The 10,626-nt window shown below is 41.7% G+C and overlaps 1 protein-coding gene across 7 annotated transcripts in view; it reads left to right on the plus strand.

The window, feature by feature from the left end:
* Positions 1-1,286: 1,286 nt before the first annotated feature.
* arhgef4 (Rho guanine nucleotide exchange factor (GEF) 4) overlaps positions 1,287-10,626 on the plus strand; it is a 120,948-nt gene continuing 111,608 nt past the window's right edge. For all 7 annotated transcript variants that reach the window (XM_058388499.1, XM_058388508.1, XM_058388544.1 and 4 more), the window contains exons 1-2: positions 1,287-1,578; positions 3,142-3,171. In XM_058388499.1, coding sequence (XP_058244482.1) covers positions 1,423-1,578; positions 3,142-3,171 — 186 coding nt within the window. In that variant the 5' untranslated portion in view covers positions 1,287-1,422. The remainder of the gene's footprint in view (positions 1,579-3,141; positions 3,172-10,626) is intronic.

Here is a 10,626-nt window from a genome sequence, read left to right on the forward strand (position 1 = left end):
ATAAATACTCTTATCATAAATATACACTACTGGAAGCAGCGCAACCGAGAGAAAAGCTATGAAAGGTAGAGAATAGACTATTGGGAATAATTTAATACACATTCATGGAAAAATATATTAAATATATTAAAATCAGTGATTCAGATAACTGCTGTTTAGCAGCAGAGAAGACCTTGCTGCCCCTGACGGTCCGCCACTTTCAGTAGGCTGGAGATCACCTGAGAGTTTCTCAAGCCATGGCAATGCAGGACTCTGGTAATGATGGATGTATATAAACTGTTATGTCTCCAATTCCTTCTAGATACACAGATGGACACACAGACAGGTGGATGGACATGCAGACAGATGTAAATTCCACAGCTGGCTAGACAGACAGACAGACAGACAGACAGATGGACATACAGACAAACAGATAGATAGATAGATAGATAGATAGATAGACAGACAGACAGACAGACAGACAGACAGACAGACAGACAGACAGACAGACAGACAGACAGATAGACAGACAGACAGACAGACAGACAGACAGACAGACAGACAGACAGACAGACAGACAGATAGATAGATAGATAGATAGATAGATAGATAGATAGATAGATAGATAGATAGATAGATAGATAGATAGATAGATAGATAGATAGATAGATGTAAACAGTGATACAGATAAATGCTGTCATACACAAACACTGTAGTTTTAGCTTTGTAAAAATGACTGATGTAGTTAGAAGCTCTAAAACATCAGCGTGTGTTCTCTCTCAGAATAGATACATTAGTTTTATTTACTATGAAAAAATCTCTGATGTTTGAAGCTCATTTGTGTAAATAAAGACAAGACCTGGAAACATCTGGACATCAACCATCTCCGGATACAGTCAATAGATGGCGCTGTAGGGCCACATTTATCTTCACACACACACACACACACACACACACACACACACACAAACTGTATTCAGCAACAAGTAGTTATTACAATTACTTTATTAATTCATTGGTATAATATTTATATATTATTTAGTTATTTATCATAACTAATTTATTTTATTTAAAATAAATAATAAAAAAAATGAAATATAATAATAATATTAGCACCGTATTATCTTTTTTAATGTAATTTATTTATTTATTTATTTTTTTACAGACAGTAGAGCGTGACTGTTTCATGGCGCCCTCTTGTGGCTGTAACTGCTGCAGTGTTTATCTTCTACTCGTGTATGCAGAGGAAGTGGGTGGGATCTCTGCAGCTCAGATGTCGAGCGCTCGGCTCTGCAGCCACCTGCAGTCGGAGCAGAAGTTTGTGGTGTGTGTAGACGCCTGCATGCAGCTCGGTGTGTGTGTTCGTCTGAGTGCTGAGCGGAGTGTGTGTGAGTGTGTGGAGATGGTATTAAAGTAGCAAAGAGCGAAATAAAGTAGGGAAAGATGGAGCAAGAAGCTCAGGAGAGTGCAGAAGAAGAAGTGGACAGAAGTTCAGGAGGAGATGGAGGGAATGAAGCGGAGCTTGAGAGTTACTCCAGAGCCAAGTTCACACTCTGGGCTTATATCATCTGCTGGACTGCACTCCGACTACTGATACGGGTCAGTACTGTACTATAATTAATTAATAAGTAATTTTAGTTAATTCAGTACTATAAACTATTGAATTAACACCTACTGATACAGGGTCAGTACTGTACACTACACTACTGACTTAACATCTACTAAACAGGTCAGTACTGTACACTACACTACTGAACTAACATCTACTGATAGGGGTCAGTACTATAAACTACACTGCTGAATTAACACATATTAAACAGGTCAGTACCGAACACTACTCTGCTGAATTAACACCTCCTGATACAGGTCAGAGTAGCTCTTATATGCTGTGTGTAAGTGTGCAGTGTAATTCGGTATTGTAGGTCTTGCAATATGTGTAATGTAGGTGTTTATTGTGTGTGTGTGTGTGTGTGTGTGTGTGACAGTCTTCTGGGATCAGTGGTGCTGAACATGTGTGTTAGACAGATAAAGAAATCCTGTAGACAGATATACACAGTGTGAGGACAGAAGGACAGACAGAAGGACAGACAGATAGGTAGAAGACATGCACTTTGACAGACAGAAGGACAGACAGGTAGAACTAATAAATTTTACATTCAAACCTGCAGCAGATCTTAATGAATAAAAATAAACTCCATCTAATCACACACACATTTATTACTCTAAACCACTCTGTGTGTGTGTGTGTGTGTGTGTTTACTGTGTTAACTGTGGGTTAACTGTGGAATCTGGCACATTTTAAAGAGCTTACACTACTAATCATCTGAAAAAACTTTTACATTAGAGCCATTCCTGACCCTTGGGGTCAAAGGTCAGTAGCCGTAACAGTCCCTCAGGGTCAAAGGTGATGAGATGTTGAGTGTGACCTCGAGCTGTTCCTCTCATCAATGCTCTTTGAGAGAAGTTTCACAGGTCAGCAGGTAGAGAAGACGACCTTTACGCTCACCTTCACATGCCGCTGCTGACGAGGACAAAGTTAATAAGCTGTTAATAAGATATTAATAACTGTTCATATGGCCTTAATAAACAAGAAAACATCACCTTCTATCTATTATATTGATTCTTTTATAATAAATTGTACTTGTACTCAAATAGCAGTTAATCAAGTCAGTTAATATTCTGAAGATGTTTGACTGACAGCTATCTGTCCTAGACTCCGCCTCCAACGACACTCAATGGCAGGGAATCAGGAATGAAACCTTCATGTAGCGGCAAATGATAACAGAGTTACAGAGTAGAGAGCGCTAGGTTAGCGATATATATCCAATATTCACTTAGATTTATCCAGAACCGTAATTATTCCTTTCAAAGTAATATTATTGCTTTAATATGAAACTTCTGAAGTATTTAACTGAAGAAAGATCTGTGTGTAACTGGAATCTGTGTGTTTTTATTAGAACTGTTTCTCACTCACATATTAAAGCATTCTCAAAGCCTTGTGTATTATTATTATTATTGTATTATTGTATTAAAATAGCAGTGCTGTTTTAATTCATGAACCTCCTCTGAGATATTTATTGCACTGATTTGCATGTAAAAACAGTTAAAGATATAAAGTTCTGTCATCCTCATTGCGTATTTTCTCTTCATTTTCCCGCACAGAAGCTGAGGATCGGCGCAGCAAAGCGACAGGTAAGCGCTAACCCCTGACCATTTCACTAGCCTTGGAAAGATCTTTGTGGTGATCTGAGGCGCTCTCATGTCCGACAGTAACCCTGCGATAATGGGAGTGTGTTAGACACGTTAAAGTGGCGGTAAGGTGGGCAGCTTCATCATTTCCCTCCTTCCCCAGGGCTCGTTACAGGTTTGAGCTTGTCTTATGTTTCAGAGAGCCATGCAGCATCAGTGTGAATTCCACATGAACGAGAATTCACTTGAACGTTTAGTCCATTTGTGTTTGTTTGTTTGTTTGACATCTGGTTTGAACATTTCCTCTGTCCAGCTGTTTCTCAGGTTGTTCACAGATACAGAGATAAATAAATCTTGCTTCCTGGCCTCTGGCCTTTTCCTGGGGAGTTTATATTCCTGGATCATGTGTTTCACCATTCACTCAATCAAGCATGGAGCTGATGGGTGGTTTTTTAAATCAGTTCTACATGTTCAGCAAATTCAGCACTACTGAGCAAATTCTGATCACTGATAACATCCTCATATGTTTTTATGAATATATTTTGTTTTTCAATTTCAATTAAGTTTATTTGTATAGCGCTTTTAACCATGGACGTTGTCTCAAAGCAGATTTACAGAAGTATAGAAACATAGAAAAAATTATAAAGTTTAAAGCTAAGTTACTATTTATCTCTAATATTTATCCCTAATGAGAAGCCTGGGTTGATGGTGGTGAGGAAAAACTCCCTGAGATGATCTGAGGAAGAAACCTTCAGAGGAACCAGGCCCTGAAGGGAACCTCATGCTCATCTGAGCGACACTGGACAGGAAATAATAGACAGTAACTGTTTATAATGTTCTTTCTTTAACAGCAACCAAAAGCTCTTGAGGAACTATTAGATCAGAGTAGTTTCTGAGTTCATTATAGACTAAACACTAATTCCTTCCTGCTGAAAGCTGACTGATGCAAAGGCAGTTCAGAGACAGTGTGATAGTCTCCAAGTGGTTCCTTCTACAGCAGACCCCTGGGTCACAGCCTGTCCACCCAGATCTATCCCCTGCACCAGTGAGCACCACCAAGCCACGAGACACCAATCAGGGGTAGAGCGTCTGGATGGATCAGGAAGGTCAAGAAAGAAGAATTGGTCACACTGGGAACTCAGAACACTGGGAGCTTGGGAGTGGGACGTGAAACCTCACAGTGTCGACGAAGACACACTTTTTATCAGTTCACGCGGAACGTCCGCTGTACGAGCTGGTTGCTATGGAAACAATAAGGTACTAGAACGAGAGCATTAGTATTAATATTAATATAAATCTGTCAGTTCTGCCCTTATAGAGAACTAACCGAAGCCACTCCTTTTTATTAAAAAAAAAAGATGTAGGATTTATAAAGTCACAGCTACAGGAGGATAATTTTGTTAATTAGAGTTAAACAAAGTTGAACAGATTCTAAGGACGGGATTGTTGAAGCACATCGAAAGCTGAAAACTGGTCTATATTTGTTGAAAAGTGATCAGTTTCCCAGTGGAGATCACAACTACCCGCTAGTCTGATGGAATTTACTGTGTAAGTCGTCTCGGCCTGCGGTACGTTAACGAGAAGCAGGGAATGTCTGACCCCCCTGAGTAACCCCGACTGCCCTGAAGCATGCACGGTATTTTTTATATTTTTTTTTCAAAGGATGTGATTCCTCTTTGCCAAAGTAAACCTCACTAACCGCTTCTGAAGGGGCGTTTCTGGAAGCAAGCAGCACTAAGTGGCTGTAAATTTAGCCGGCGCTGACCGAGCACCAATCAAACGGCTTCGATTCCAACAGCATGGGTGGAGATGCCACCGACCACACGGCCGAAAAAGCCAAAAAGTATGAAAGTCCATGCCTTTTTTAATTTTTTTTTCTATAGGAGGTATTTATGGGTCTTGCGTTGTGTTTTCTATTAGAGTAAATGTCAAGTGGAAAAACAATTAAACTGTCTAATTACCTCAAGACCACAATTATGCTGAAAAACTCCCTGAAGAGGAAAACCAAACACGGAGAACTCCACCAAGGTTCTCGCCTTCACACTGACTCAAATCTCCAGGATTCATCGTGTGTGTGTGTGTGTGTGTGTGTGTGAGCATTCAAACAGTTGTTCACAAGGCCCGCTTTCATTCCTTCAAAAGCCATTTATTCGTCTCAAATCCCAGAGTCAGCAAAGTGTTTCCTCATTTTCGTTTTTTTCTTTTCTCTCTCTGAGCTGCCGAGCGCATTTCTTCTTCTCCTCACGCTTTTCATACCTCACGATCTGCCCAGAACCTCGCGCCAGATTAATATTGTAGCAGAATTTTCTGAAGGTGATCCAGTGTGGCTTCCTCAGCAGATCCTCTGTTTCAGCCAATCACACGTGGCTATGCAAATGACGGACTTAACTGAAGGAAGATGATCTGAGCAGACAGGAAGTTGTGATGGACATAAATAACGTTCCTCAAACTGTTATCTCAAAATATTTCCAAAAAAGAACCTCAAATCATCAATGTAGTGAACTTCCTCCTGATGATGTTTCATGGAGGTGGAGGTAGATGGTGGATTTCTGTCTCACTTCTGGTTCCTGAAGGAGATTTTTCCTTTTACTGATTAAAAGTTTCTTTGGTTTATCGCTCAGAGGGAACTTTTAAAGGTTCTCAGGGAACTCTACAACAGATGGCTTCTCTTTTAAACATCTTTAAAAACCTAGAAAAATTAAGGGTTCTTCTTTATCCCTCTGAATGAACTCCTCACGTTTCTACACTTCACTTTCAAACTGCATCTAAAAAGCCAGAACCTTTTCCATGAAAAGACTAAAGAGTTCTTTATTTTGGAGCTCTGATGGAACTCTTAAGGATCGCATGGAAGCACCCTACAAGAATCCAGCAAGTATCTTCAGAAATTATTCCATAAAGAAGTTCTTTAGAAAGCTAGAACTGCTAATCAATTAAAAAAATACCCTTGAGGATCCATGGAGGTCCTGTAACATTTCCAGAAGGTGAGCAGTAGAAGATGATCCAGTCTGATATTTTCCAACATGTTTAAAATTCCATGTTGAATGGGATACTGATGGATGAAAGATCCTCATGCATATAACTCCTACACCTGGGAGCAATTTAGATGTAAGAGGACACTGGAGAACTGAGAGGAACCCTGAGGAGCACATGTTAATAACCTTCATAAGCTTGAAACAGACCTCTTCTGGTGCTAAACAACCTCCGTAAAAGTGAAGCTTACAGATGAAGAACGAGGAAGACGAGCATTGATGAGAAACAGCCAGTGAGGGACAAGGCCAGAGTGAGCAGAACATCACTGAAGATCATCGGCAGATCCTCTGGGTTTAATAGTTCTGCATGAAACCGAAGACTCATTCCTGTAGCAGATTTATTTATCTTTCAGCATAAACACCATGTTCTTTCAGTTCACAGAGGATGCAGGGCCGAATCCTGATCTGTCAAGCGTTCTTCAGCTTGTTCCTCTAGAGAAACTCTTCAGGATCTTCATTTCTGAAAGCTTCTTAGGAAAAAAAGCCTTTAACCTATCAAAAGCACCATGAAGGAACCGTATTAAGGGTATATTTAGTTTCTGGAAAGCCTCGGGTTTCTCCATTCTTTTCTTTTCTTCTCTCTTTCTCTCTCTCTCTCTCTTTTCTTATTTCATGCTCTGATGTTCTGTTTCTCCTCTCGTTTTCGCATGTTTGTCTCTCTCTTTCTCTCTCTTTCTTTTTCTCTCTTTCTTTTTTCTTCTTTTGAGCTTCAGTTTATATTTCTCTCCTCATGTTCACTATTAAGTCCAACTCAATTCACTCTCTCTCTCTCCCTGTCTCTCTCTCTGTCTCACTCTCTCCCTGTCTCTCTCTTTCTCTCTCTGTCTCTTTCTCATTGTGTTTTAGGGCTGGAATAACTGCTTCTGTGTGGTATGCGTGTTGGCTGTAGAGCGAAAGAGGAGGACATGCTTAGTTTAGTTTAGCTCTGTGTGTGTGTGTGTGTGTCTGTGTGTGTGTGTGTGTCTGTGTGTGTGTGTGTCTGTGTCTGTGTGTGTGTGTATGCCTGTGCTCACTCTCTTTCAGGCTTTAAGACAGTGAAAGGAAGGATGTATGAGCTCGGCCATGTCACAGGTAAAACTCGGGTTTTACGCAGCACTTCACACACTTCTCCTGAGTGTGTGAGTGTGTGTGTATGTGTGGTTTGAGTAAGTTGTAACATGAGTAGAGTTTGAGTAAAGAGAACATCTCAGCTTTGCAGGAATGGTGACATTGCAGATGTTTTTCGATGCCTGAAACGCTTCCATGGAGGTAAACAATCCGGGCTCTGTGTGTTCTCTTTAGTGTGTCTGGCTCAGGTGTGTGTGTGTGTGTGTGTGTGTGTGTGAATATGGGTGAGGTGAATTAGGTGTAAAGCTGATGATGTGTGTGTTTTGATGAAGCTGTATCTGATTTGCTGTGATTAATCTTTGTTTTAAAAAGGGGACGGGGCTTAAACTTAAACTCCACCCTGAAACACGTTATGCTAATGTTAAGTTATCTGATGTGTTTATGATGATGATGATGCTGATTTTTAGGCTGGTGTTGTTTTTTTCCCATCATTGTCATGTTTTTTTGGTTAGCTTCTAAACACACAACAGTGAGATCTTTTCTTCAGACTCGCCTTTTCCAGCGATGTTCAACATCATTTTAATGAGAAATGAAGCGTAGACGTTGTGGAGACTCTCGTCTCGGCTCGGCTCGTCTCGGCTCGTTAGTGATCTGTGAGATGAGGAGTGTGATGGTGGTTAAGGAAAGATTAGCATGAAAGCTGTTTGAGCAGAGTGGTTAAATGACTAAAGCACCGCCGCATCACTCTCTCTGTCTGGATAGGAAGCGAGGGCTAATCCTGAGGCTAGTCCCGCGTTGGTGATTATCGATAACAAGATGTGCATTTAGCCTGATTAAGACTTGATAAGTTAGCGTGCAAATTTCAGACTTCTGCCATCGCCGCCACTTTCCTATTGGCTGTGAAGTTCCGTTACTGACACACCCACAATTGGGAAAGTCAGGAATCGATGCTTCAAACATTATTAAAATGTATGATTAGCATTAATACTACTGCAGCCCTCAGCAGATATGAACAGGTACTGAAATGCATTGTGGGTAATGTAAGAAAAGCAAAGATATATTTCTTTGCCTAGCCTGATATGAAAATTAGTTAGCTATTTAACATCAGCTAGCTACCGCTAAGCTAAATGCTGTTAGAGTAGCGCTTTAATGTGGCAATGTGATTAAAAATTGTATTTTTTGCTGGAAAAAAATTAATTAATTGGTTAATCAGGTTTAAGTTAAGCTCCACCCACAATAACCCAGGAAAAGCATGGGTGAAATCAGGACACGGGGAAGTCCGTCTCCGGGCCGGCGCATTCCTCCTGCACTTGAGAGAACATGAGCGTCCCTAGCTGTGTTGACTTTACACTCGCATCCGGCTTTTCACATCTGACCCCCGAAAGAGCTGCGAGAGAAAAAAAGAATGTAAATATGTGTGATAGGAGAACCATTCCCAGACTGTGTGTTTACTGTCTCCTTGGCTTCTCTGAGTGTGTGTGTGTGTGTGTGTTTGTGTGTGTGTGTGTGTGTGTGTGTGTGTGGTTAGTCTCGCCACACTGTGTCTCAGAGCTTCACTGCTCGAGGAAAGAGTACACTTAAAGGAAAAAACTAAACACACACACAGGATCATGGCCTCCAGTTTAGCATCAGGCCCTGCTTTTGTAAAGGCTCAGCTAGGGGGTGGGGCATAAAGAGTGAAGGCGGAGTTAAATGCTAGAAGTGATTTTTTTCGTTCCTTTTTATTTTTAAAAAGCTGCTTATTCCTTGTGCATCATCTCTGTCAGCGTGTCAGAAGGAAGAAAGTGTGTATCTGGTGTGTATCTAGTGTGTAGTTGGTGTGTATCTGGTGTGTAGTTGGTGTGTATCTGGTGTGTAGTTGGGTGTATCTGATGTGTATCTGGTGTGTAGTTGGTGTGTATCTGGTGTGTAGTTGGTGTGTAGCTGGTGTGTATCTGGTGTGTAGTAGGTGTGTATCTGGTGTGTAGTTGGTGTGTATCTGGTGTGTATCTGGTGTGTATCTGGTGTGTAGTTGGTGTGTAGTTGGTGTGTAGTAGGTGTGTATCTGGTGTGTATCTGGTGTGTATCTGATGTGTATCTGGTGTGTAGCTGGTATGTAGTTGGTGTGTAGTTGGCGTGTAGCTGGTGTGTAGCTGGTATGTAGTTGGTGTGTAGCTAGTGTGTAGTTGGTGTGTAGCTGGTGTGTATCTGGTGTGTAGTTGGTGTGTATCTGGTGTGTAGTTGGTGTGTAGCTGGTGTGTATCTGGTGTGTAGTTGGGGTGTAGCTGGTGTGTAGTTGGTGTGTATCTGGTGTGTAGTTGGTGTGTATCTGGTGTGTAGTTGGTGTGTAGCTGGTGTGTATCTGGTGTGTAGTTGGGGTGTAGCTGGTGTGTAGTTGGTGTGTATCTGGTGTGCATCTGGTGTGTAGTTGGTGTGTAGCTGGTGTGTATCTGGTGTGTAGTTGGTGTGTATCTGGTGTGTAGTTGGGGTGTATCTGGTGTGTATCTGGTGTGTATCTGGTGTGTAGTTGGTGTGTATCTGGTGTGTATCTGGTGTGTATCTGGTGTGTAGCTGGTGTGTATCTGGTGTGTAGTTGGGGTGTAGCTGGTGTGTAGTTGGTGTGTAGCTGATGTATAACTGGTGTGTAGCTGGGGTGTAGTTGGTGTGTAGCTGGTGTGTAGTTGGTGTGTAGTTGGTGTGTAGCTGATGTATAACTGGTGTGTAGCTGGGGTGTAGTTGGTGTGTAGCTGGTGTGTAGTTGGTGTGTATCTGGTGTGTATCTGGTGTGTATCTGGTGTGTAGTTGGTGTGTATCTGGTGTGTATCTGGTGTGTAGTTGGTGTGTATCTGGTGTGTATCTGGTGTGTAGTTGGGGTGTAGCTGGTGTGTAGTTGGTGTGTAGCTGATGTATAACTGGTGTGTAGCTGGGGTGTATCTGGTGTGTAGTTGGTGTGTAGCTGGTGTGTATCTGGTGTGTAGTTGGTGTGTATCTGGTGTGTAGTTGGTGTGTATCTGGTGTGTAGTTGGTGTGTATCTGGTGTGTAGTTGGTGTGTAGCTGGTGTGTATCTGGTGTGTAGTTGGTGTGTAGCTGGTGTGTATCTGGTGTGTAGTTGGTGTGTATCTGGTGTGTAGTTGGTGTGTATCTGGTGTGTAGTTGGTGTGTAGCTGGTGTGTATCTGGTGTGTAGTTGGGGTGTAGCTGGTGTGTAGTTGGTGTGTATCTGGTGTGTAGTTGGTGTGTAGCTGGTGTGTATCTGGTGTGTAGTTGGTGTGTAGCTGGTGTGTATCTGGTGTGTAGTTGGTGTGTATCTGGTGTGTATCTGGTGTGTAGTAGGTGTGTATCTGGTGTGTAGTTGGTGTGTATCTGGTGTGTATCTGGTGTGTATCTGGTGTGTATCTGGTGT

Source organism: Hemibagrus wyckioides, linkage group LG01, assembly GCF_019097595.1.
Source record: "Hemibagrus wyckioides isolate EC202008001 linkage group LG01, SWU_Hwy_1.0, whole genome shotgun sequence".
NCBI classification, from domain to species: Eukaryota; Metazoa; Chordata; class Actinopteri; order Siluriformes; family Bagridae; genus Hemibagrus; species Hemibagrus wyckioides.